The 21,935-nt window shown below is 46.3% G+C and overlaps 1 protein-coding gene across 1 annotated transcript in view; it reads left to right on the top strand.

Annotated features, from left to right (window-relative positions):
- SEC63 (SEC63 homolog, protein translocation regulator) overlaps nucleotides 1–21,935 on the top strand; it is a 71,234-nt gene that overhangs the window by 9,160 nt on the left and 40,139 nt on the right. The window contains exons 2-12 of the mRNA XM_040428844.1: nucleotides 675–774; nucleotides 1,916–2,030; nucleotides 4,119–4,231; nucleotides 10,647–10,708; nucleotides 10,846–10,904; nucleotides 11,004–11,054; nucleotides 13,747–13,855; nucleotides 15,677–15,771; nucleotides 15,864–15,996; nucleotides 16,078–16,170; nucleotides 17,463–17,617. Coding sequence (XP_040284778.1) covers nucleotides 675–774; nucleotides 1,916–2,030; nucleotides 4,119–4,231; nucleotides 10,647–10,708; nucleotides 10,846–10,904; nucleotides 11,004–11,054; nucleotides 13,747–13,855; nucleotides 15,677–15,771; nucleotides 15,864–15,996; nucleotides 16,078–16,170; nucleotides 17,463–17,617 — 1,085 coding nt within the window. The remainder of the gene's footprint in view (nucleotides 1–674; nucleotides 775–1,915; nucleotides 2,031–4,118; nucleotides 4,232–10,646; nucleotides 10,709–10,845; nucleotides 10,905–11,003; nucleotides 11,055–13,746; nucleotides 13,856–15,676; nucleotides 15,772–15,863; nucleotides 15,997–16,077; nucleotides 16,171–17,462; nucleotides 17,618–21,935) is intronic.

Raw genomic sequence — 21,935 nt, 5'->3', positions numbered from 1 at the left:
TCTCAGGATAGGTTATCAGTGGAGGCCTGACACCCGGCATCCCTGCCAATCAGCTGTCAGCAGTCACATGGCCTATGTGCGGCGCAGTTCTATTCAAATGAATGGGGCTGAGCTCCAATACCCGCTATACAGTGTATAGTGCTATGCTTGATTTGCTGTAAGGATGCTGCAGCCTCTTCAAACATCTAATCGGTGGTGGTGCCGAGATTGGAACCCCCACTGATCAGCTAAGGATGACCTAGTATTGTACCCTTGGAAAACCCATTTAAGCTAGAAAAAAAACTAAATTTTTTGTTTTTTACAATTTGCAACTTTTTTTTTATTGCTTCAATGTATTTAAAATAAAAAAATGAACCAACTTTGCAAATAGACTACATTAAAGGGGTTCTCCAGCGCCATGTTTTTTTCCCAATGCCTTAAAATAACATAAGGAGCAATACTCCCCTGTCAGTTTGGGCCAGTCAGACTCCTTCAATCAATGACTAGCAGACATAGAAGGGAGTGCGCCTACAGGATCAGACTACACAGGGTGAAATAAAAAGGATATAATGTACTTGGGACAGGCCATCACATGGGACCACCATTATTACCAGCAAGAAGGTGTCTGCTTTCTGTTAACTAGGCATTGGATTTGAGGCATTGTTTTAGATGTTTTTCTTGTATTCCCTTTGTAGAACACGTCCGACTGAGAACCATCCGTCAAGTATATAGAAGCTGCTTATGGTACCAGCTGAAGGCTATAAAGCCACAACAGAATATCGCTCCAACTGTGAAGTAAGTAGAAGCTCTGGATTGTTCTCCTCCATCAGCTCTTACTACTATACATATATGGGGATGCAGCACCTTATTGGGGGTCACCTCTCCACTAAAACTGGGGCTGAGGCTGGTAGACCTCATTCCCTTAACATGCCTAGAATCGCTTTAAAGAGGTGTTTCTGTAATATAGATTTTTAAGCAAGTGCTGGCATGCCCCTGTCATAGAAGATTCATATTTACCGGCTCCTCCCCACTCTGGTCCTCCATTTTCGCCATCTTCCGGTCCCTGCAGTGTTTGCATCCAGCTGGCTATGGGCCAATGACTGGCTTTAGCGGTGTCGTGCTGCTTGTGGTCACTTCACTGCTGAAGCCAGTCATTGGCTGCAGCAGTGCAAGTGACCATGCCCAAAGGGGGGGAGGAAGAGCAGAGCGGTGTGGAGCAGGTAAGTAAGAATCTTCTATTTCAGGAGGCAAGCTGCGGGCACTTGATTAGAAATCAGTATTACCGGAGAACCCCTTTAAGGCCCGGGTACATATTATGGACACAATTGTGATTCCCATGACCCTTTCAGTTGGGGTCATTAGACCTGCTTTCGTGCTTGGTCTTGTGGCTGTAATATGGCAAGTAATTTGTTCCTCTTGTCAATGGAGTAAAGTACTGAATCATTGTAGTGTTAAGTATGCTTTGCATATTCTCATTGCTGAGTCAGAAGCAGTGGCTGGAAATGAAGGCACTTGACTAACAGTGTTTCAGTATAAGTAGTAGTTAAGTAACTGGTACCAAGGGACCTGATGAGATCATTGATTCTGGATTATTATTTTTTTTAAATGCATACCCTGTCATTAGCTTCTTGTTTGTCTGCAACATATGCTTGGAGTTGACAGACGATATTTCAAAATGCCTGCCTTCTTCTTAACGGAGTTCCTTGCCTTTACAAAAAGGTTTTGGATTACGTGGCAATACCTGTTGCACAGCCAAAGATCGCTGTGTAGTGCACTGCGACTTGCAAGTTGTCACGACCCAGAATCGTAAAATAATCTAGCATCAGTGGCTGCACTGCTACACAGCAATCTTTGGTGGAAAATGAGAAGTAAATGTGAACAGTTGCTGCTCATGGACTTCTGCCAACTCTCTAATCCCTTGGGTGTATTTGCACAGGAAAACAGTGCTGCTGCTTGGATGGGCATTGTTTATATTTCTTGCCTACAGAGTTTCCAAAACCGATAAAGAATACCAGGAATACAATCCATATGAAGTTCTAGGCTTAGATCCGGTGAGTACAATTTTCATCAGTAATACTTTCAAATATTGTCAGAACTTCTAGTCATGTACATCGTAGTGTTATGCAAGCCTTCTATGGAGTCCCCTGCTTATGACCTTCAAACATCTTCTGGACAGCCCCATCACAGATACCATTAGACAAGTTTGTAGGGTTTGGTTCTTTAGCCCCTTAAAGCGGTTGTCTCATTTCAGACAGTGGGGGCATATCGCTAGGATATGCCCCCATTGTCTTATAGGTGTGGCTCCCACCGCCGGAGAACCTAGCCCCAAAAGTGGTGGAGGGCGTACTGTGCATGCGCAACCACCCTCCATTAATTTTTTATGGGGCCGCCGAAAATAGCCGAGCGCTGGCTCTACTATTTCCGTTGAGCCAATAGAAGTGAATGGGAGCGGTGGCCGGTCATGTGCGGTGTGCTCCCATTCACTTCTATGGGGAGCGCGCTTGCTGGTGGCCTGACCGGAGTCCTCCAGCCACCACCTTGCCGGGGTCCGTTCCCGATATAGGTGCACGTCCCTATAAGACAATGGTGGCATATCCTAGCAATATGCCTCCATTGTCTGAGATGAGACAACCCCTTTAATGGGGTTGTCTAAGATAATTAGGGCACGGACATGCCCCCGATTGATGTAAAATTGAAAGTGGTATACTTGCTACTTTATCAGGAACTATTCTCTGGTCTACCAATCTGATCCTCCTGCCGCTGCTGATTTACAACCTGCAGCGATGATGTGCTGTATACCTGTATGTCACCGCTGCAGTCTGTAAACGAGCAGCGGCAGGAGGACTGGACCAGCAGTACAGAGAATGGCGCAGAGAAAGGGGCAAGTATACCATCCCTTTTTATTTTGCATAAAAGATACAATGCCCCAATCAGACCCCCAATGTTAAAAAGCCCCCTAAATCAGGCCTCAGATCAGCCCCCCCATTATGAGCCCCAGTGCCATTTATTATGCCCCCCAGTGCGAGCCCCAGTGCCACAGAGAAAAAAAAAAAAAAACACTTACCTCTCCTGCTCCTGGACGCTGCCGCTCCTCACCTCTAGCGCGCTCTGTCTTCTTCCTGGTGTTGGCTGTGCTGTGACCCGGCGCGCACAGCGTGAGGTCATAGCGTGCGCCCTCACACTGTGCGCAGCCTTCACAGCCGAGGACTAGGAAGCGGTGAGTACAGAGCCTTCACTGCTTCCTGGTCCTCCGGTACTAATGAGCGCTTCCAAAATGAAAGCACTTCATGTGTAGATTTTTTTTAAATCTATTGCCATTATAAGGCTTTTATTGGGGAATTTTCTTTTTCTTCTACACTTTTTTTTTTTTGCACACCTTTTTTTTGCACTTTGAACACTTCTACAATACACTGGAATACTTCTAGATTTCATTGTATTAGCTTGTCAGTACCTAATAGAAGTACAAAGATGGCAGACCTAGTAGCCTACATTATGGCCCGGCTGCAGCAATAATCCAACGACACCCCATGATGTTGTGCATAATTTGTAAAGCACATTTTCAGAGTAAACCTAGGTACTCGTGACTAGGAATCCTGTGGTTCGGCAGCATGAAGCTCCTCCCTTTAAAGGGGTTCTGCACTTTCTTTTAACTGATCTATCCTCTTGATAGATAATCAGCTTCTGATCGGCGGGGCTACGACACCCGGGACCCCCGCCGATCTGCGGTTTGAGAAGGCAGCGGCGCTCCAGCAGCGCCACGGCCTTCTCACTGTTTACCGCCGGCCCACTGACGTCACGACTAGTATCAACTAGCGTGGGCGGGGCTAAGCTCCATTCAAGTGAACAGAGCTTAGCCCCGCCCACGCTAGTTGGGCCGGCGGTAAACAGTGAGAAGGCCGTGGCGCTGCTGGAGCGCCGCTGCCTTCTGAAACAGCTGATCGGCGGGGGTCCCGGGTGTCAGACCCCCGCCGATCAGAAGCTGATGATCTATCCAGATGATAGATAATCAGTTAAATGAAAGTGGAGAACCCCTTTAACAGACAATCTTACCACACATTACTCTATATAGTGATTTAAGTAGATCCACAGTCAATGTAGTTGTTACTGACCTGTTTCTTTGCAACACTTTTTGTTGAAAGGGTGCCACTGTCACAGAAATTAAGAAACAGTACCGTCTGCTTTCGCTGAAATTCCACCCTGATAAAGGAGGAGATGATGCTATATTCATGAAGATTGCAAAGGCATATGAAGCGTAAGTACTTTACATAATGTCTTTAACTGATTATTCATATAAAGAGTGGTTCTGCCATGAGACCTGGCAGGTAAGAGTATAGCCTCCTGATATAGATGGCTCAAGAGGAAAATATAAAAAGTGTCTTGTGTTAAGCTGTGTACATTGTGCAGAAGGGGGATTCACCCTGCAGCTCCTAGGTTGCATATGAGGTGTGACTGCATGTGACGTGAACAAGAATAACACGGGGAAAAGGATCTACGGAGGAGATAGAAGATCAAATGCGTTTAAGTGGACCGCAAGATTTCTGTTGGTAACTTCTCAAGTTCAAACCATCAAATTTTTTGCATATGGATAAAACATCAGATTCCACGAAGCTCTTCCTCTCACAGAGAGCCCTGTGGAGTATCAAAGACCGTGCCAATAGTGAAGTCCTGTAGACACTATTCACATGCACTTGTATTTGTTATACTCACAAGTGCTGGAGAAAATGTGGGCACATCAAACACATGACGTCTCGTGTGTCTCTCCCGTGGTTAATTCTACAGAAGAGAAATTCGCTCCAATAGTGAAGCACTGCAAACACTTTGCCTAAAATTTTTTTTCTTTATTATACTCGCAAGCGTAGATAAGTATATTCACATAAAATTGGTTAAAAAAAAAAAGCCTTGTGCTCATGCCCGACCCGGGTTTCACACCAATGCTTTATCAGCATTGGAGCGAAACCTGGGTCGGGCATATTTATCTACCCCTTGTGAGTATAATAAAAAAAAATGTTTTAGGCAAAGTGTTTGCAGTGCTTCACTATTGGAGCGAATTTCTCTTCTGTAGAATTAACCACAGGAGAGACACACGTGACGTCATGTGTTTAAAGTGCCCGCATTTTCTCCGGCGCTTGTGAGTATAACAAATACAAGTGCATGTGAATAGTGTCTACAGGACTTCACTATTGGTGCAGTCTTTGATACTCCACAGGGCTCTCTGTGAGAGGAAGAGCTTTGTGGAATCTGATGTTTTACCCATATGCCAAAAATTGGATGGTGTGAACTCTGGAAGTTACCAAGAGAAATCGCGCGATCCACTTAAACGCATTTGACAGATTGCTAAAAGAGCCCACTTCACATTTGGGACCTGCGGCGTTCAAACATTGAGGCAACATATTGAAAAAACTTTTTATTTGGAGATAGAGGATCAAGACCATTCTCCTGAGTCTCCTGAATGATTGCCTATAGTTGCTTCTTCTGTCGTTCCTGCTCTGGAGTGCAAAATGCTGCTCTGACAAGTGTAATACCATTTTTATTTTAATTTTAATTTTTTATTTTGCATAAATTAGCTTTAAAGGGTTTCTGTCATCAGAAAAATTATGTATCTGGCTGACATTAGCGATGTGCTAATGTCAGCAGTACATAACTGTATGATTTTTTAACTCTCTCTTCCTGCCGCCGTTACCTCAAAATAAAGACTTTTATAATATGCTAATGAGCCTCTAGGTGCTAGTGGGGCGTTCTTCTCACCCTTTGGCACGCCCATGTCCAGTTGATTGACGTCCTAGTTCTCCTCTGTGCCCGTAAAATCCTGCGCCTTCCCGTTTAGTATTCGGCACAGTGAGTGAAGGACGCTCTCCTGCTGCCGGCTTCACTGACTGTGCAGAATAGCACCTAGAGGCTCATTAGCATATTATAAAAGTCTTTATTTTGAGGGAACGGCGGCAGAAAAGGAGTTAAAAATCAGAGTTTTGTTCTGCTGACATTAGCACATCGCTAATGTCAGCCAGATACATAACGATTTTTCTGATGACAGAAACCTTTAACAATTTCAGGTTAGTTATTAATCTGAAGGTGTTTTTTTTTAAGAGGTACGTGTTTTACAATATAGAACATCCCTATTAGTCGCTTTGAGAATGTACTTTCTCGCTCATATCATTGGGGGACACAGGACCGTGGGTATAGCTTGCTGCTGCCACTAGGAGGCGACACTAGGCTGAAAACTGTTAGCTCCTCCCCTGCAGGCTATACCCCCTCCAGCCTGGAGAGAGCATTTCAGTTTTTAGCTTAGTGTCGTAGGAGGCAGACCTCCCTGCTTAGCAGGGTGGCTCTTTTGGAAATTTAATTTTTATTTTATTAGGTTCATGGGGCACAGATTCACATGGAGTCTGTCTCCCTGGGAGGCTAGCCCGTGTCTGTTGTCCCACCGCTTTGCCCCCCCAAGAAGACAAGTGGACCAGGGCAGCCTCGCTCCCCTGCTTCCTACCAGCAATAGGGCCACCTACTCACCAGCCCTATACTGCCCGGACCCCTGATGCCTTCTGCCAGCGGTCGTTGGATGGCCCTGCTGGGACGACATCTAAGGGCGAAGTCCACAGAAGACAGGTGAGTATTACTCCCCTCCCTCTCTTAGCTCCTCACCCCTGTCTGCTGGGTAGCGATCTGTGTCCTCAGATCCTCAGCGGCGGCGGTACGGCACTGCGGGGGTTAATGTCGGCAGCATCGCGGCTGCAGCGGCTCTGCTACTACAAGGAGAGCGGTCCGATCTCTCCCTCTTCAGCGCTCTTCCGCCCCACTCCACTTCTTAAGTCTCCAGACATCTCCTGAGGCAACATGTCCGGCGCTATATTAACCCCTTCCCGTCTCATGGCGGCTCCTAGCATGCGAGCGGGGGGCGTGGCTTCTTGCCAGCCATTTCCTCACACGACCTCCTTCTTTTTCAGGAAATGTGGCGAACTCATATATCAGACGCTTGGGCACGAGAGGTAGTGACATCAGGGTACAAGATAGAATTCAAATCTATCCCACCCAACCGTTTTTTCCTCTCCCAGGATCCAGGTCGGGCGGCTGCTTTCTTCCAAGCAGTCCAGTCCCTTCTCATACGGGGCGTGATAATTCCGGTCCCCTTACACGAAAGGTTTACAGATTTCTATTCAAACCTTTTCGTAGTACCCAAAAAGGAAGGCGATGTTCGCCCAGTGCTGGACCTCAAGATAGTGAATCGCTTCCTCCGCATTCAACAGTTCAAGATGGAGTCACTCCGCTCCGTGATTGCCTCTTTGGTTCAGGGAGAACTCATGGCATCGATAGACATCCAAGACGCCTACTTACACGTTTCCATCGCACCCGCTCATCAGCGTTTTCTTCGTTTTGCCATTCATTCATGTCACTACCAGTTCGTCGCCCTGCCATTCGGCCTAGCGACAGCTCCGAGAGTGTTCACAAAGGTGCTTGCCCCCCTCCTGGGTCTCCTGCGCTCCAGGGGCATCACTCTCCTCCCGTATCTAGACGATATCTTGATCAAAGCCTCTACAGTCTCCCAATGCGAGGAGAGTCTTCAGATCACTTTGAGCACCCTGTCCCGCTTCGGGTGGATAGTCAATCGGCGGAAATCCTGCTTATCTCCCACCACACAAATCAGGTTTCTGGGCATGATACTAGACTCAGGTGCAGCCGTGGTACGCCTGCCATTGGACAAGAGCGTGGACATTCAGAGATCTATACGCATATTACTCCGCAATACGTCTATCCGCAATTGGATGTGGGTGCTGGGCATGATGGTGGCCTCCTTCGAGGCCATTCCCTTCGCTCAATTTCACACGAGGTGTTTTCAACGAGCCATGTTGTCATCTTGGGACAAATCCCTGGATTCTCTGGATCGCTGGATCCGGCTGTCCCTCCAAACGCGTACAGCCCTCGGTTGGTGGACAGAGTCTGCGCATCTGTTGGCGGGGAAATCCTTCCTTCCAGTGATATGGACGATCATTACAACAGACGCCAGCCTTCGCGTTTGGGGCAGAGTTCTCGCCACATGGACGATCCAGGGTGTTTGGTCTCCATCGGAGTCCAAACTTCCCATCAACATACTGGAACTCCGGGCCATTTATCTCTCCCTTGTCCATTGGACTCCAATTCTGCAGGGTCGTCCGATCAGGGTGCAGTCGGACAATGCCACAGCTGTGGCCTACATCAACCACCAAGGAGGGACTTGCAGGTGATGCAGGAGTCTGCGAAGATTTTGCAGTGGGCGGAGTCCCATGTTCGGCAGTCTTCATCCCGGGAGTGGACAACTGGACGGCAGACTTTCTCAGCCGGACAACAGTGGACCCCGGGGGAGTGGTCCCTCCATCCGGAGGTGTTCGAGGCCATCTGTCTCAGGTGGGGCCGTCCAGAAGTGGACTTGATGGCGCCCAGGTTCAATCACAAGCTCCTGTGCTTCCTCTCTCGCGCAAGGGATCCAGCAGCACACGGCGTGGACGCTCTTGTGGCGCCTTGGGACAGCTTCGCGTTTCTTTACGTGTTTCCACCGTTACCACTTCTACCTCGGATCCTACGCAGAATCAGGAAGGAAGGCATCAAGACGATCCTGATCGCCCCAGACTGGCCTCGACGAGCTTTGTACTCAGAACTCATTGTTTCCCTCCCCGGGGACTGCTTTAGGACGTCCCACGGTCCTGTGTCCCCCAATGATATGAGCGAGAAAATTAGATTTTTGTGAACTCACCTGTAAAATCTCTTTCTCGCTTGATTCATTGGGGGACACAGCACCCACCCACATATTGTTGTGAGGCAAGTGGGGTTCCTGTTTTGTCTGTTGGGACCTTGTGTTTGGTTCGGTCTCATGACAGTGTACAGTTTTCTGTTGATTTTTACTTTCATTTGGTCTCTCCTACTGCTGGAGCACAAACTGAAATGCTCTCCCTAGGCTGGAGGGGGTATAGCCTGCAGGGGAGGAGCTAACAGTTTTCAGCCTAGTGTCGCCTCCTAGTGGCAGCAGCAAGCTATACCCACGGTCCTGTGTCCCCCAATGAATCAAGCGAGAAAGAGATTTTACAGATGAGTTCACAAAAATCTCATTTTACTGTATTTCACACTATACTGGACTATAAGATGCACTCCTGGTTTAGACATCAGAAAATTAGAAAAAATATTTATTTAACCTTATTTATCTTTATTTAAACTTCCTTGGTGCGTTAATGAAGTGGAGGGTCCCTTCATCAGGCAATACACAACAGTTATAAAAACATACACAGATATGTATATGTGTGTATGTGTGTGTATATGTATATATATATATATATATATATATATATATATATATATATATATATATATATATATATATATATATATATATATATAAAATTATTACATATACATAAACACAACACCATGGAGCCACCCTTTAAATCATGCTTATAAAAGTTAAAAAGAATAAAAATAAAGAGCCACCCAGTGTATACCCCATTAGTGCATAGAATATGAGACAGAACTCTCAGGAGAGGATTCCATTAACCCCTTTCCAGCGGAATTTTTGGTCACTAACAGTTGAAGGGGGAGGGTTGCTTTAAAGGGAACCTGTCACCGGGATTTTGTGTATAGAGCTGAGGACATGGGTTGCTAGATGGCCGCTAGCACATCCGCAATACCCAGTCCCCATAGCTCTGTGTGCTTTAATTGCGTACAAAAACCGATTTGATACATATGCAAATTAACCTGAGATAAGTACTGTCCCTGGCTCATCTCACGTACAAGACTCATCTCAGGGTCATTTGCATATGTATAAAATCGTTTTTTTCCCCCCCACAATAAAAGCACACAGAGCTATGGGGACTGGGTATTGCGGATGTGCTAGCGGCCATCTAGCAACCCATGTCCTCAGCTTTATACAGAAAATCCAGGTGACAGGTTCCCTTTAAATAATTTATGTCCATTGTGAAATACCCCTTTAAAAAAAAGTCTAAATGCATATGGAGGAATTAGGTGCCTCTGAAGGAGATGCTACCTTGGCATTCTGGAGGACCTGGGACCCATGGAACCAATTCCGTACCTCCGATTCCTTCTCAGGGTGGTTGACAACTGGCAACATTCCCGTTAGTAGCTCTTAAGATGCTGATTCTGATATACTAAATCCATTCTTTACCCTTTCCCTCCCCTTCCTCATGTATATGTTATGTCCTTGTCTGTCTTGTATCGTCTTGTCCTATCCCCCTGTCAGTGTATATGTTTGGTTATTTAATTAAGAATATATGCCCTATCTATACCAACTTGACTGGCTCCATAAGCCTATTATCTGTTGTGCCATATCTGATTTGGGTTATTGTATATTCTAATACCTCTAAGGCCTTTCTATGGCCAATATTTAGACCTTACTTATACTTATGTACTTGATATGCTTTGTTGTATCATATACTTTTTTGCCTTAATAAAACAAAGATTGAACCGTAAAAAAAAGTCAAAAATTGTTGACATATTGGGGGACATTTATCAAAACTGGTGCTAGGAAAAGGGTTTAGTAGATGCTCATAATAACCAATCAGATGCCTGTTCTCATCTCTTCGTTCCTTTAGGTAATTCTCAACATTGCTCTCTAGTATTGCTAAAGGTCATCCTGTATGTTAGACATTTCTTAATTGAAGCTCATTGGTAATTTAACTTGCCTTCATCTGTAGTTTAACAGATGATGAATCCAGGAGAAATTGGGAAGAATATGGCAATCCTGATGGACCACAAGGTAAGCCGATTTTAACGGTTTTAGTGAACTTTTATTTTTATTGAATTTACTCCAAAGACAATTTGTGTGTGTATACAGTATATTCTCCTATTTGTACATGAGTACAGCAGTCACTTTTGTCCTTATTTTTCATATAGCTACACATTTTGGCATTGCGTTGCCAGCTTGGATTGTGGACCAGAGAAATTCTATGCTGGTGAGTTATTGGGCAATGAATTGGTTTCAGAAAGAGTTTGTGGTATACCTGAAACAGCTTTTACGGAACGTGACTTACCTTATCTAATTCTTGGTTTAGGTGTTGCTGGTTTATGGACTAGCCTTTATGGTCATCCTTCCAGTTGTTGTGGTAAGTACCGTACAGTTATGTCTGCACCTGGTAACCTACTAGAAACATTAATGAGTAAAGATGGAATAGTTGGATGGCCTGTGTTACTTTCCCGCCTCAAAGTCTATATTTTTATTTTTTAAATTTTTTTTTTTTTTTTTTTGCCAAAGTCAGGTAATTATGTTCCCTTTACTTTCAGAGAGGTTGGCCTTTTCCTGTTTTGTAGTTGGCAAAGCTGACCGCAGAAGGTGTGGCTATATTGGTTGTAGTCTTTGAGTAGGCTTCTTAGAGACTAATGGTAGAGCCGTCACTTCGTTATTGGGGGAATCTGCTGGTAAAATGCTTTTGATTTCTTTTAAAGGAATTTATGAGAGTGGAATATTGATGATGAACTGATTGAGGATAGATCATCAATATTTCATCGATGGGGGTCCAACACCCAGCACTGCCACAGATCAGCTGTTTGAAGAGGGCATAGCGGTCAAATGAGTGCTGTGGCCTCCTCACAGCATAACCTGCACAGAGCTGTGATTGCAGCCCAGGCCCAGTCACTGGAATAGGACATGTAACCGATGAACGTAATGCCACTGGCTTAGGAAGAGGCCGTAGTACTCACCGGTGCATCATGGCTCTTCCCACAGCTGATTTGAGAGTTCATTTTCCCCTCCGATAATAGTCATCTTTTATTCATATAGCACAAACATATTCCGCAGCGCTTTACAATTCAGGGGTTCATGTACAAACAATCATAAATAACATAGCAACAGACAAGTCAATAATTAGAAGAGGAATGAGGTCCCTGCTCGCAAGAGCTTACAATCTATGAGGAGATATTGATGACCAATCTGGAGGATAGGTCATCAATATTCTACTCACAGAAAACCCCTTTAATTGTTGGTCTTTAGTTTTTAAAGAACTAATTCATAAGTAACAGCAGAGCGTGCTGGCGCTGTACTGTTTCAGTAGCTCCCAGTGCTGTGCACAGCAAGATATGGTGTTTCCTAACTCAGAAACAGCATGGCTGCAATGGGAGCTACTGAAACAGTGGGGCGCTGGCCTGCTCAGCTGTTTCCTGCCCACCTGGTGGTCAGGGCTTATTCTAATCTCACCTTAGTAATGGTGAGGTGAGACAATCCCTTTTAATATAGTATACATCTCTGATTGGTTGGGACTGCAAATAGGAGAACCCTTCAAGCTCTCCTGCCATAATATCCCTTGTGATCTGTGGCTGCCGCCAGCCATCTTGGTTTGTTGGTTAAAGGTTCTTCTGATACATGAGGTCCCAGATGTGGCATTTCCTATGGATGTGCTCTAAATATCATTGGTCGCAATATTCTACAGATCTTAAAGGGGTTATCCAATATCCTAAACAGCCCCCCCAATGGCAGATGGGGAAGAGTGTCCCCGCCTGCCACTGGCTGCGTTTCCCCCCCCCCCCCCCCATCCCGACATCGGATGTTTTCATCCGCGCACAGGGAGAACCAGCAGCGGCAGTGCAGGGACCCCCGGGTAAGTATATTCACTCTGAGGGGCCCAGCACATGGTGGGGCTGTTTATGATATTGGATAACCCCTTTAATTCACGTCCGTTGTGTATAATAATTCTGATACTGTTATTGTGATTTAGGCTCAGTTCACGCTTGCCTGCAGTTTTTAAACAATAAGCAGTAGTGAATTTTAGGGTGTTCACATGTGGCTGGTAAATTCAAATGTGTTGCATAAAAATTTGCATGCCTTCAAATCAGCAGCGTTTTGTCAATGGGGTTTTGCAAACACTATCCTCGTGTATTGTATTGTACTTCATTGCAGATTTTGGTGTTGCATAAAGGGGTTGTCCAATTTCTAGACAGTGATGACCCATCCTCCAGACAGGTCATCAATATCAGATCAGTGTGGTGCGACACCTCCAATGATCAGCTGTCTACAGCAGCCGTCTGTGCCAGAAACTTGACAGTGGACGGATAGAAGAGTACAGTGCTCCGCTATATCCAGCATTCCCATAGAGAATGAATTAAGTGGCAGGGTGCATGATTCACATGAACATTCTCGGGATTGGTGGGGGTGTCCGTGGTCAGACCCCCACTGATAAGTTAGTTATCCCCTATCCACAGAACTTTCATACCTGGCACAACCCTTTTTAATAGCGGTTTTTCTTAGGGTACTTTCACACTTGCGTTAAAATTTTCCGGAATTGAGTTCCGTCCTAGGGGCAAGCGCAGACCTTTAAAAATGCGAAAATAAATAAATACCGGATCCGTTTTTCAGGATGACACCGGAGAGACGGATCCGGTGTTTCAATGCATTTGTTAGACGGATCTGCATCCGGATCCGTCTACAAATGCTATCCGTTTGCGCACGGATTTCCGGATCCGGCAGGCAGCTCCGGTGACGGAACTGCCTGCCAGATCCTCACAACGCAAGTGTAATAGTACTCTAAATGCAGCCCTTAGAAATATGATTTTTATAGAACTACAAGACCAAATTCACTGTCCAACATTTGTGTATTTTTGATTACTGGTTGGTATGTAATAATTTTTATTCAAATGTCTCCTTAAATGTTCCATTGATTGACAATAGAGAATACACTAAGGCACCTCTCAAACGAGCTGTGAGTCCGCAGGGTGACACCCGCTCGTCTGCAAGGGGCCTAACATAGTTCTGTAAAGTGTATGCGTACCTTGATGACAATATTTCATACCTTTTAATTGTCTTAGGGTTCTTGGTGGTATAAATCAATCAGATATAGTGGAGATCAGATCCTTATTCGCACTACGCAGATCTACACATATTTTGTCTATAAGACACGGAACATGGACATGAAGCGTGAGTACATTGCATTCCTATTTAATTTATTACAAATTTTTTAACAATCTGTCTGTAAAAATGTTTTTCTGAAATTTCAGTCTGCTACCTTCTCGTCTCAGTGACAGAATTTTTGTGGCTTTTTTTTTTTTCTTGTTAAGTCATGAATTACAAGCATCTTTTACAAGTGTTTTTGGTTGGTGTCTTTTTTATTTCTTTACTTTTTATTCACACATCTATAACGTGTTTTTTACTGGCATCTTCCCAGTCCTATGAAGAAGCCTAAGGGAAAATGCGTAGAAAAAACACTACACCTAGAGTGTGCTGCGTTGTGAAAAGTTGCCCAACCCAAAAAGGCCACTGAAAACTGTAGACACTTATTAATGGATATCACTAAACTGAAATGATGTCTAGCAGAATTCTAGGCAGAGAAAGCCTCCTTGTTGTATTGCAGTTTTGATTGATAGAAATATTGTCTAGCTATTGAAAAAAAAAAATATATATTTGTTATAATTGTCTGGCTGCAGGATTCGAGGTTCACCGCATGGATAGATACGCTGACGTTCTCCTGTAGACTTAGCTTGGACAAAGCAGAATTTATGGTTCCATTAAAGGGAACCTGTCACCGGGATTTTGTGTATAGAGCTGAGGATATGGGTTGCTAGATGGCCGCTAGCAGATCCACAATACCCAGTCCCCATAGCTCTGTGTGCTTTTATTGTGTAGAAAAACGATTTGATACATATGTAAATTAACCTGAGATGAGTCCTGTCCCTGAGATGAGTCCAGCGTGAAGGAGCCCAGCACTGCCCCGCATCCTCAGAATCTCCTCCTTGCTCCCCGACGTCACAAAGCTAGAGCGCCGCATTTTCGCGATGCGCGAGCTAGAGCATGCGCAGTGTCGTCAGTGTTCCTTCCCTATGCTGGCATCAGCCTCAGGGAAGGAACTGCGCATGCGCTAGCTTGCACATCGCGAGATTACAGCGCTCTGGCTTTCTGACGTCGGGGAGCAAGGAGGAGATTCTGAGGATGCGGGGCAGTGCTGGGCTCCTTCACACTGGACTCCTCTCAGGGACAGGACACATATCAGGTTAATTTGCATATGTATCAAATCTTTTTTTTTTTTTACACAATAAAAGCACAGAGAGCTATGGGGACTGGGTATTGCGGATCTGCTAGTGGCCATCTTAGCAACCCATGTCCTCAGCTCTAAACCCAAAATCCCGGTGACAGGTTCCCTTTAAAGGAGTTGTCCCATTACAAGAACCTATCCCCTGTCCACAAGATATGGGATAATTGTTTGATTAGTGCAGGTCCGACTAGTTATGAAGATGGGAGCCCATGCTCCCCGTTTCAATAGAGTAGCAGTCACACGTGGGCTGTGCTCTATTGGGCTTCTGGAAATAGCCGAGCGCTTGTACTCAGCTATCTCCGGCAGTCCCATAGAGTTCAGTGCAGTGGTGGACATGCATGCATTCTCATAATTGGAAGGGGCCACAGCAGCTAGACCCTGCCAATCAGACTGTGGGTAGGGGATAAGTTCTTGTAATGGGACAACCTGTTTAATTATGGCAAACCGTCATGTTCCCTTGTCGGCAACGGGGTCCTAAATTAGGTTGCTGTAACCATTTTGAATCTGCATCATATGTTGTAAGTCATATGTGGTTTTTTTCTAGTCCTAACTATTCACAGATAATTAAAATAAATACCAGAAATGGTCAGCAAAACTCTTCTCGTCTTTCCTCCTCTCTCATGAGGAAGGACTTGTGTATGGATTATGTCTCCAGGAGCTTTCATGTGTTACATAGTCTGACTGTTGCTCCCTTGGATCTTCTCTTTTAGGTCTAATTATGGTCTTAGCTGGTGCTTCAGAGTTTGACCCACAATATAATAAAGATGCCACAAGCAGGCCTGCAGATAATATACTAATTCCTCAGGTAATCTACATTTTTTGTTAATATAAAGCAAGTAAATTAACAATTCTTCTGTTTGCTAAGGATGTCTTTGGTTTTGTCTTCTTGGCCTTTAGCTGATAAGAGAAATTGGTGGTATCAATCTAAAGAAGAATGAACCTCCACTAACCTGCCCCTACAGTTTAAAATCCAGAGTCCTCCTACTGGCTCACTTGTCACGGATGCAGATACCAGACACACTAAAAGAAGGTAAAAAAATATATATATTTTTTACTTTCTTTTTTTGTAGCTAACTAGGCTTACTCATCTTTGTTGCTTTTGTTCTTTCAGATCAGCAGTTTATTCTAAAGAGGGGCCCTGCATTGCTTCAAGAAATGGTTAATGTCATATGCCAACTGATAATCATGGCACGTAGTCGAGAAGGTAATACTCATTGTGGAACGAATGTTGTGTTGTATTGCTTGACCGGGATAAGCTGCTTTAAGTACAGGAGCTTCTTTGGGGCGTATTGTCGTGCGTATTGTGGCAGTTTTTCATTGGATTCTCTGTGGTTAATCACACAAACGCGCGTACTACGCGGGTTTCCAAAATACAAAAACGCCCCAAAATACGACAAAAAACGCCGGTAAAAAGCGCTTATCGAATACGCTCAGGTGTGAACCCAGCCTTAAGGATACCTTCACATGTGCCGTTTTGATGCAGTTTTAGGTTCTCCCAGCTGAGCCCTGTATTTACTGACATCACATCGACAACACGTGACCGCAGCAGTCAATCACTGGCCTCGTCAGGTGCAACCAATGAGGCAAGTAATTGGCTGCAGCAATCTCGTGTTGTCGACGTGATGTCACATCTGCCGCTGGGTAAATACAAACCAGCCAGGAAAACCAGAGCAGCGGCACTGGATATGTCAGGTTAGGCTACTTTCACACTGGCGTTTTAGCTTTCCATTTGTGAGATCCGTTCAGGGCTCTCACAAGCGGTCCAAAACAGATCAGTTTTCCCCTAATGCATTCTGAATGGAAAAGGATCCGCTCAGAATGCATCAGTTTGCCTCCGTTCCGTCTCCATTCCGCTTTGGAGGCGGACAGCGTTTTGGTGTCCGTCTGACGAAACTGAGCCAAACGGATCCGTTCTGACACACAATGTAAATCAATGGGGACGAATCCGTTTTCTATGACACAATCTGCCACAATAGAAAACTGATCCGTCCTCCATTGACTTTCAATGGAGTTCATGATGGATCCGTCTTGGCTATGTTAAAGATAATACAACCAGATCCGTTCATAACGGATGCAGACGGTTGTATTATCTGAACGGATCCGTCCATGACAGATCCGCACAAAACGCGAGTGTGAAAGGAGCCTAAGTAATTATTAGTTCTTTATTGCAGGCAGATCCCGAGGGTTGTCCATTTTTAATCCAATCCTAGTATTGACTTCAAAAACTGAATAAAACAACTGCATCAGAACATCATGTGTGAAACCCAGATAACTGCAAAGGGGGAGAATGTAGACAATAAAGTGAGGCTGAGTTCACATAGAGCATTTAATGTGCTTATTGCATGTTTTATTAGACCACGCACAGGAAGGGAAAGCTGGATCTATCTCTCCTCTCTGGGAACCATTACTACAATACTGTAAAGATAACAAGTTGAAAGTTCTCCACTTTGAGGAGGTTCTAATCATTGCTCTTGTTTTTCCTTGTCCTTTCTGAAGAGAGGGAGCTCAGACCACCATCTCTTTCTTCTCTGGAGAACTGCATGAAACTCTGTCAGATGATCGTGCAGGGCCTCCAACAGTTCAAATCTCCCGTTTTACAGCTGCCATTTATTGAAGAAGATCATTTAAGACGGGTTTTTAACCACAAGAAGGTACATTGGTCACTTTTCTGGCTTCTCTCCCATTTCGATGGTTTCTTATTGAACACATTCTAAGTGTGTGTGTGTGTGTGTGTGTGTGTGTATATGTGTGTGTGTGTGTATATATATATATATATATATATATATATATATATATATATATATATATATATATATATATATACCCTGCTCAAAAAAATAAAGGGAACACCTAAACAACACAATGTAACTCCAAGTCAATCACACTTCTGTGAAATCAAACTGTCCACTTAGGAAGCAACACTGAGTGACAATCAATTTCACATGCTGTTGTGCAAATGGGATAGACAACAGGTGGAAATTATAGGCAATTAGCAAGACACCCCCAATAAAGGAGTGGTTTTGCAGGTGGTGAACACAGACCACATCTCAGTTCCTATGCTTCCTGGCTGATGTTTTGGTCACTTTTGAATGCTGGCGGTGCTTTCACTCTAGTGGTAGCATGAGACGGAGTCTACAACCCACACAAGTGGCTCAGGTAGTGCAGCTTATCCAGAATGGCACATCAATGCGAGCTGTGGCAAGAAGGTTTGCTGTGTCTGCCAGCGTAGTGTCCAGAACATGCAGGCCACAAATGTGCATGTGTCTGCTCAAACAGTCAGAAACAGACTCCATGAGGGTGATATGAGGGCTCCACAGGTGGGGGTTGGGCTTACAGCCCAACGCCGTGCAGGACGTTTGGCATTTGCCAGAGAACACCAAGATTAGCAAATTCGCCACTGGCGCCCTGCGCTCTTCACAGATGAAAGCAGGTTCACACTGAGCACATGTGACAGACGTGACAGAGTCTGGAGACGCCGTGGAGAACGTTCTGCTGCCTGCAACATCCTCCAGCATGACCGGTTTGGCATTGGGTCAGTAATGGTGTGGGGTGGCATTTCTTTGGAGGGCCGCACAGCCCTCCATGTGCTCGCCAGAGGTAGCCTGACTGCCATTAGGTACCGAGATGAGATCCTCAGACCCCTTGTGAGACCATATGCTGGTGCGGTTGGCCCTGGGTTCCTCCTAATGCAAGACAATGCTAGACCTCATGTGGCTGGAGTGTGTCAGCAGTTCCTGCAAGACAATGGCATTGATGCTATGGACTGGCCCGCCCGTTCCCCAGACCTGAATCCAATTGAGCACATCTGGGACATCATGTCTCGCTCTATCCACCAACGTCACGTTGCACCACAGACTGTCCAGGAGTTGGCAGATGCTTTAGTCCAGGTCTGGGAGGAGATCCCTCAGGAGACCGTCCGCCACCTCATCAGGAGCATGTAAAGGTGTTGTAGGGAGGTCACACAGGCACGTGGAGGCCACACACACTACTGAGCCTCATTTTGACTTGTTTTAAGGACATTACATCAAAGTTGGATCAGCCTGTAGTGTGTTTCTCGTGCATGGCATTGGGGGACACAGCACCATGGGTATATGTCCAACTGCCACTAGGAGGCACTAGACACAAAAGGTGTGGGCTCCTCCCCGTTGGGCTATACCCTCTCCACAGGCACAAGGCTATTCAGTTTTTGTCTAGTGTCCGTAGGAGGCAGACCTGTCCTGCTTTTTTTGCAGGTCCTGCTGTTTATTTTTTATTTTATTTTTTATTCTTTTTTTCTCTCTTCTGCAGGTCTCGGTGATCTCCACCGTTATACCTGCTGCAGGCTGGGGCTCCATCGTGTTCCACTTTAGTTGCCCCCCCCCCCCTGCGGGCGCGTACTTCTGTACCATCGCCGGTCACCCAGTCCCCACAGACTGCACCCGCAGTGGCTTGCCGGCATTCCCACGGTTCCCGTGTTGAGTCTGCCGAAGGGGTGACCCTGCGGCGCCCGAAGACATCAGATAGTGAGTATAGTGAGTATATTCCCCTGTCCCTGCCAGGGTTAGGTTCCCTGCTGTGGCCAGGGGGGTGGGATCCACCTTAGCTGGGGGTCCTGGGAAGCTTCCATCTTCCTCCACCTTTCTCTTCCCCCTTGGTTGGTTTTTTTCTCTCCTCCCTGGCCACACAGTCTTCTCCTGGGCCTTCCCCGCTACTTTAAACCCCGGCTTTTGCAGGGACTAGGCCTCATCTTCCATGGCCCGTTCCCGGCTCCCAGGTGCTCTGTTTGCCCTGTTCTGCCCACCCCCAGGCGTCGTTCCCCCCCCCCCCTCGGATCGCCACGTGTTTTCACGTGCGTCCGCTGTCTACGAAGGCTGCCATGCGGTCGGCCTGTCCCTGCTTGTGTGCAGTACCTCTTCCCAGACCCCATTGTGTCCCCTGACCAAATCCTTTTGTGTAGGTCCCTTCTGAATGGTCCTACCCTTTGTCAAAGCCATGGGAACCTTATCCGACTCTCCCAATCTCTGGCGGAGTCGCTGGACCGCTACCTATCCAATTGCGGCCACCTATGCCCTCCCAGGGTCCTCCCTGCAGATGAGGCATGCTCAGATACCGGGTCCGGCAAGGGGTAGCTCACAGTACAACCTCGGGTGGTCTGAACAGGATTCCACCCCTCCTCGGCATCCTCGGGTCCTCCCCAGGACAGGCCTGAGGCTGGTGACGAATCCTTTCCTGTCCCCCCATCCGTTGCCTCTGGGGACACCTCTGCACCGATTCCCTCGGAACAGAGCATCAGTCGGTCTTCCTCCATTCAGAAGCCCTCTGGGAGGTCAAGACTAACGTGCACGGAGGAACCTCTCCTACCCAGGGTTGGTATCCCCTCTAGTGGATTTTCGGATGGCGCTCCCCTGACTGCACAGGTATTCAACCGCACAGGTAAGGCAGCCGTCCCCGTGTTTAGCATAATGAGTCACCTACTTGGTGTCTCTGGTACGTACGCCTTCTCCTTAACAGGGGGGTACCTGCACCACTGCCATTGGCTGTACCTGACAAGCCTTCCTGGTTCCCCTATACCAGGGGCTATGCTCTACACATTTGAGAGTGTTTCCACCGGGTCCCCATCCTGGTGCTGGTGTTCGCCACTCTACCTCATAACAGGGGGTCCCTGTTCTAGGCAAGCGCCTCCTGTAGGTTGGTAAGGAAAAGCAATTATATCTGGCTGTTTCCATCCGCCTTGCTCCTTTTCATAGGTAGAGTACCTACACCTACTCCAGATGCTGAAGCCATTACTCCTGGCTGGCTCTATGGTGTTCCATGCGGCACTATTTCTCCCTTCCGTGCGAGATACACAGGCCGCCTTCAATTGCCGTGGCAATTGCACCTGTCTGTTCCCAGCCACTTTGCTCCTTTCATAGGTAGAGTACCTACACCATCTCCGATGCTGTAGCCAATACCCCTGGCGGGCTCTATTGTGTTCCATGCGGCAACATTTCTCCCTACGGGCGAGATATAGAGGCCACTTTCAATTAGTGTACCATGTGGCATTTTCTCTCCCTTTCCGGATGAGATATTGAGGCCTCCTCCAATTGCCGTGGTCATTGCACCTACCTCATCATAGCGTGCACCAAACAGCCATCTTACTCCCTTCATAGGTAGAGTTCCTGCACCGTCTCTGATGCTGCAGCCGTTACACCTGTCTGGCTCTATGGTGTACTATGCGGCCCTGTTTCCCTTTTTTTCAGGCGAAATAGAGGGCCTCCTTCAGTTGCCATTTCACCTACCTGATTGTAGTGTGCACCTGTCTTGTTCTTTGTGGTACCGTGCGGCCCTATTTTCCCCTTTCCGGGCGGAATATAGGTACCATTGCTAAGAAGGTAGCTGTTGCACCTCTCTGGTTCTAGGGTGCACCATGTGGCCACATTGCTCCGATCTTAAAGGTAGTACCTCTACCATCTCCAGATGCTGTACCCATTACACCTTTCTGGTCGTATCTCTGCACTACGCAGCCATATTTCTACTTTACAGGTTGAGTACCTGTACCCTCCAAATGCTGTAGCATTCCCAGATTCTGTGGCTATGTTTCCACTCTCCTTAGACATGCAGCCACTTTCCCTATATTTTAGGCGTGTGGTTGTATTACTCAAAGTGCTGGGCCCTATGGTGCAATCTGTGGCCCATACAGTTTCTGTATTACTGGGTGCTTTCTGCCCCCAGGTTCTAATCTGTGCTGCGGATGTTGGTTTCACCCTTTTGGTTCTTCCATACATCTCCACTCCGTTACTGTCGTGCTCAATGGTCTCCTTGTACTTCTCAGGGCACTGTCTACAACAGGCCATCCTGGTTCTGCATGTGCATGGTTGCCATATCTGGCAGGGGTGGGCCAGCCCAACCCCCACCTTGTCGGTCTAGTGCTACTTATTGTAGCTCCAGTATATGGCTGATCTGTTCTGATCTGGCGGGTGGTCCACATACAACTACGCTCCCTACACCATG

Source organism: Bufo bufo, chromosome 4 (genome assembly GCF_905171765.1).
Source record: "Bufo bufo chromosome 4, aBufBuf1.1, whole genome shotgun sequence".
Lineage (NCBI taxonomy): Eukaryota > Metazoa > Chordata > Amphibia > Anura > Bufonidae > Bufo > Bufo bufo.
Note: the sequence above shows the minus strand (reverse complement) of the source record. Positions and strands in the feature narration are given on the sequence as shown.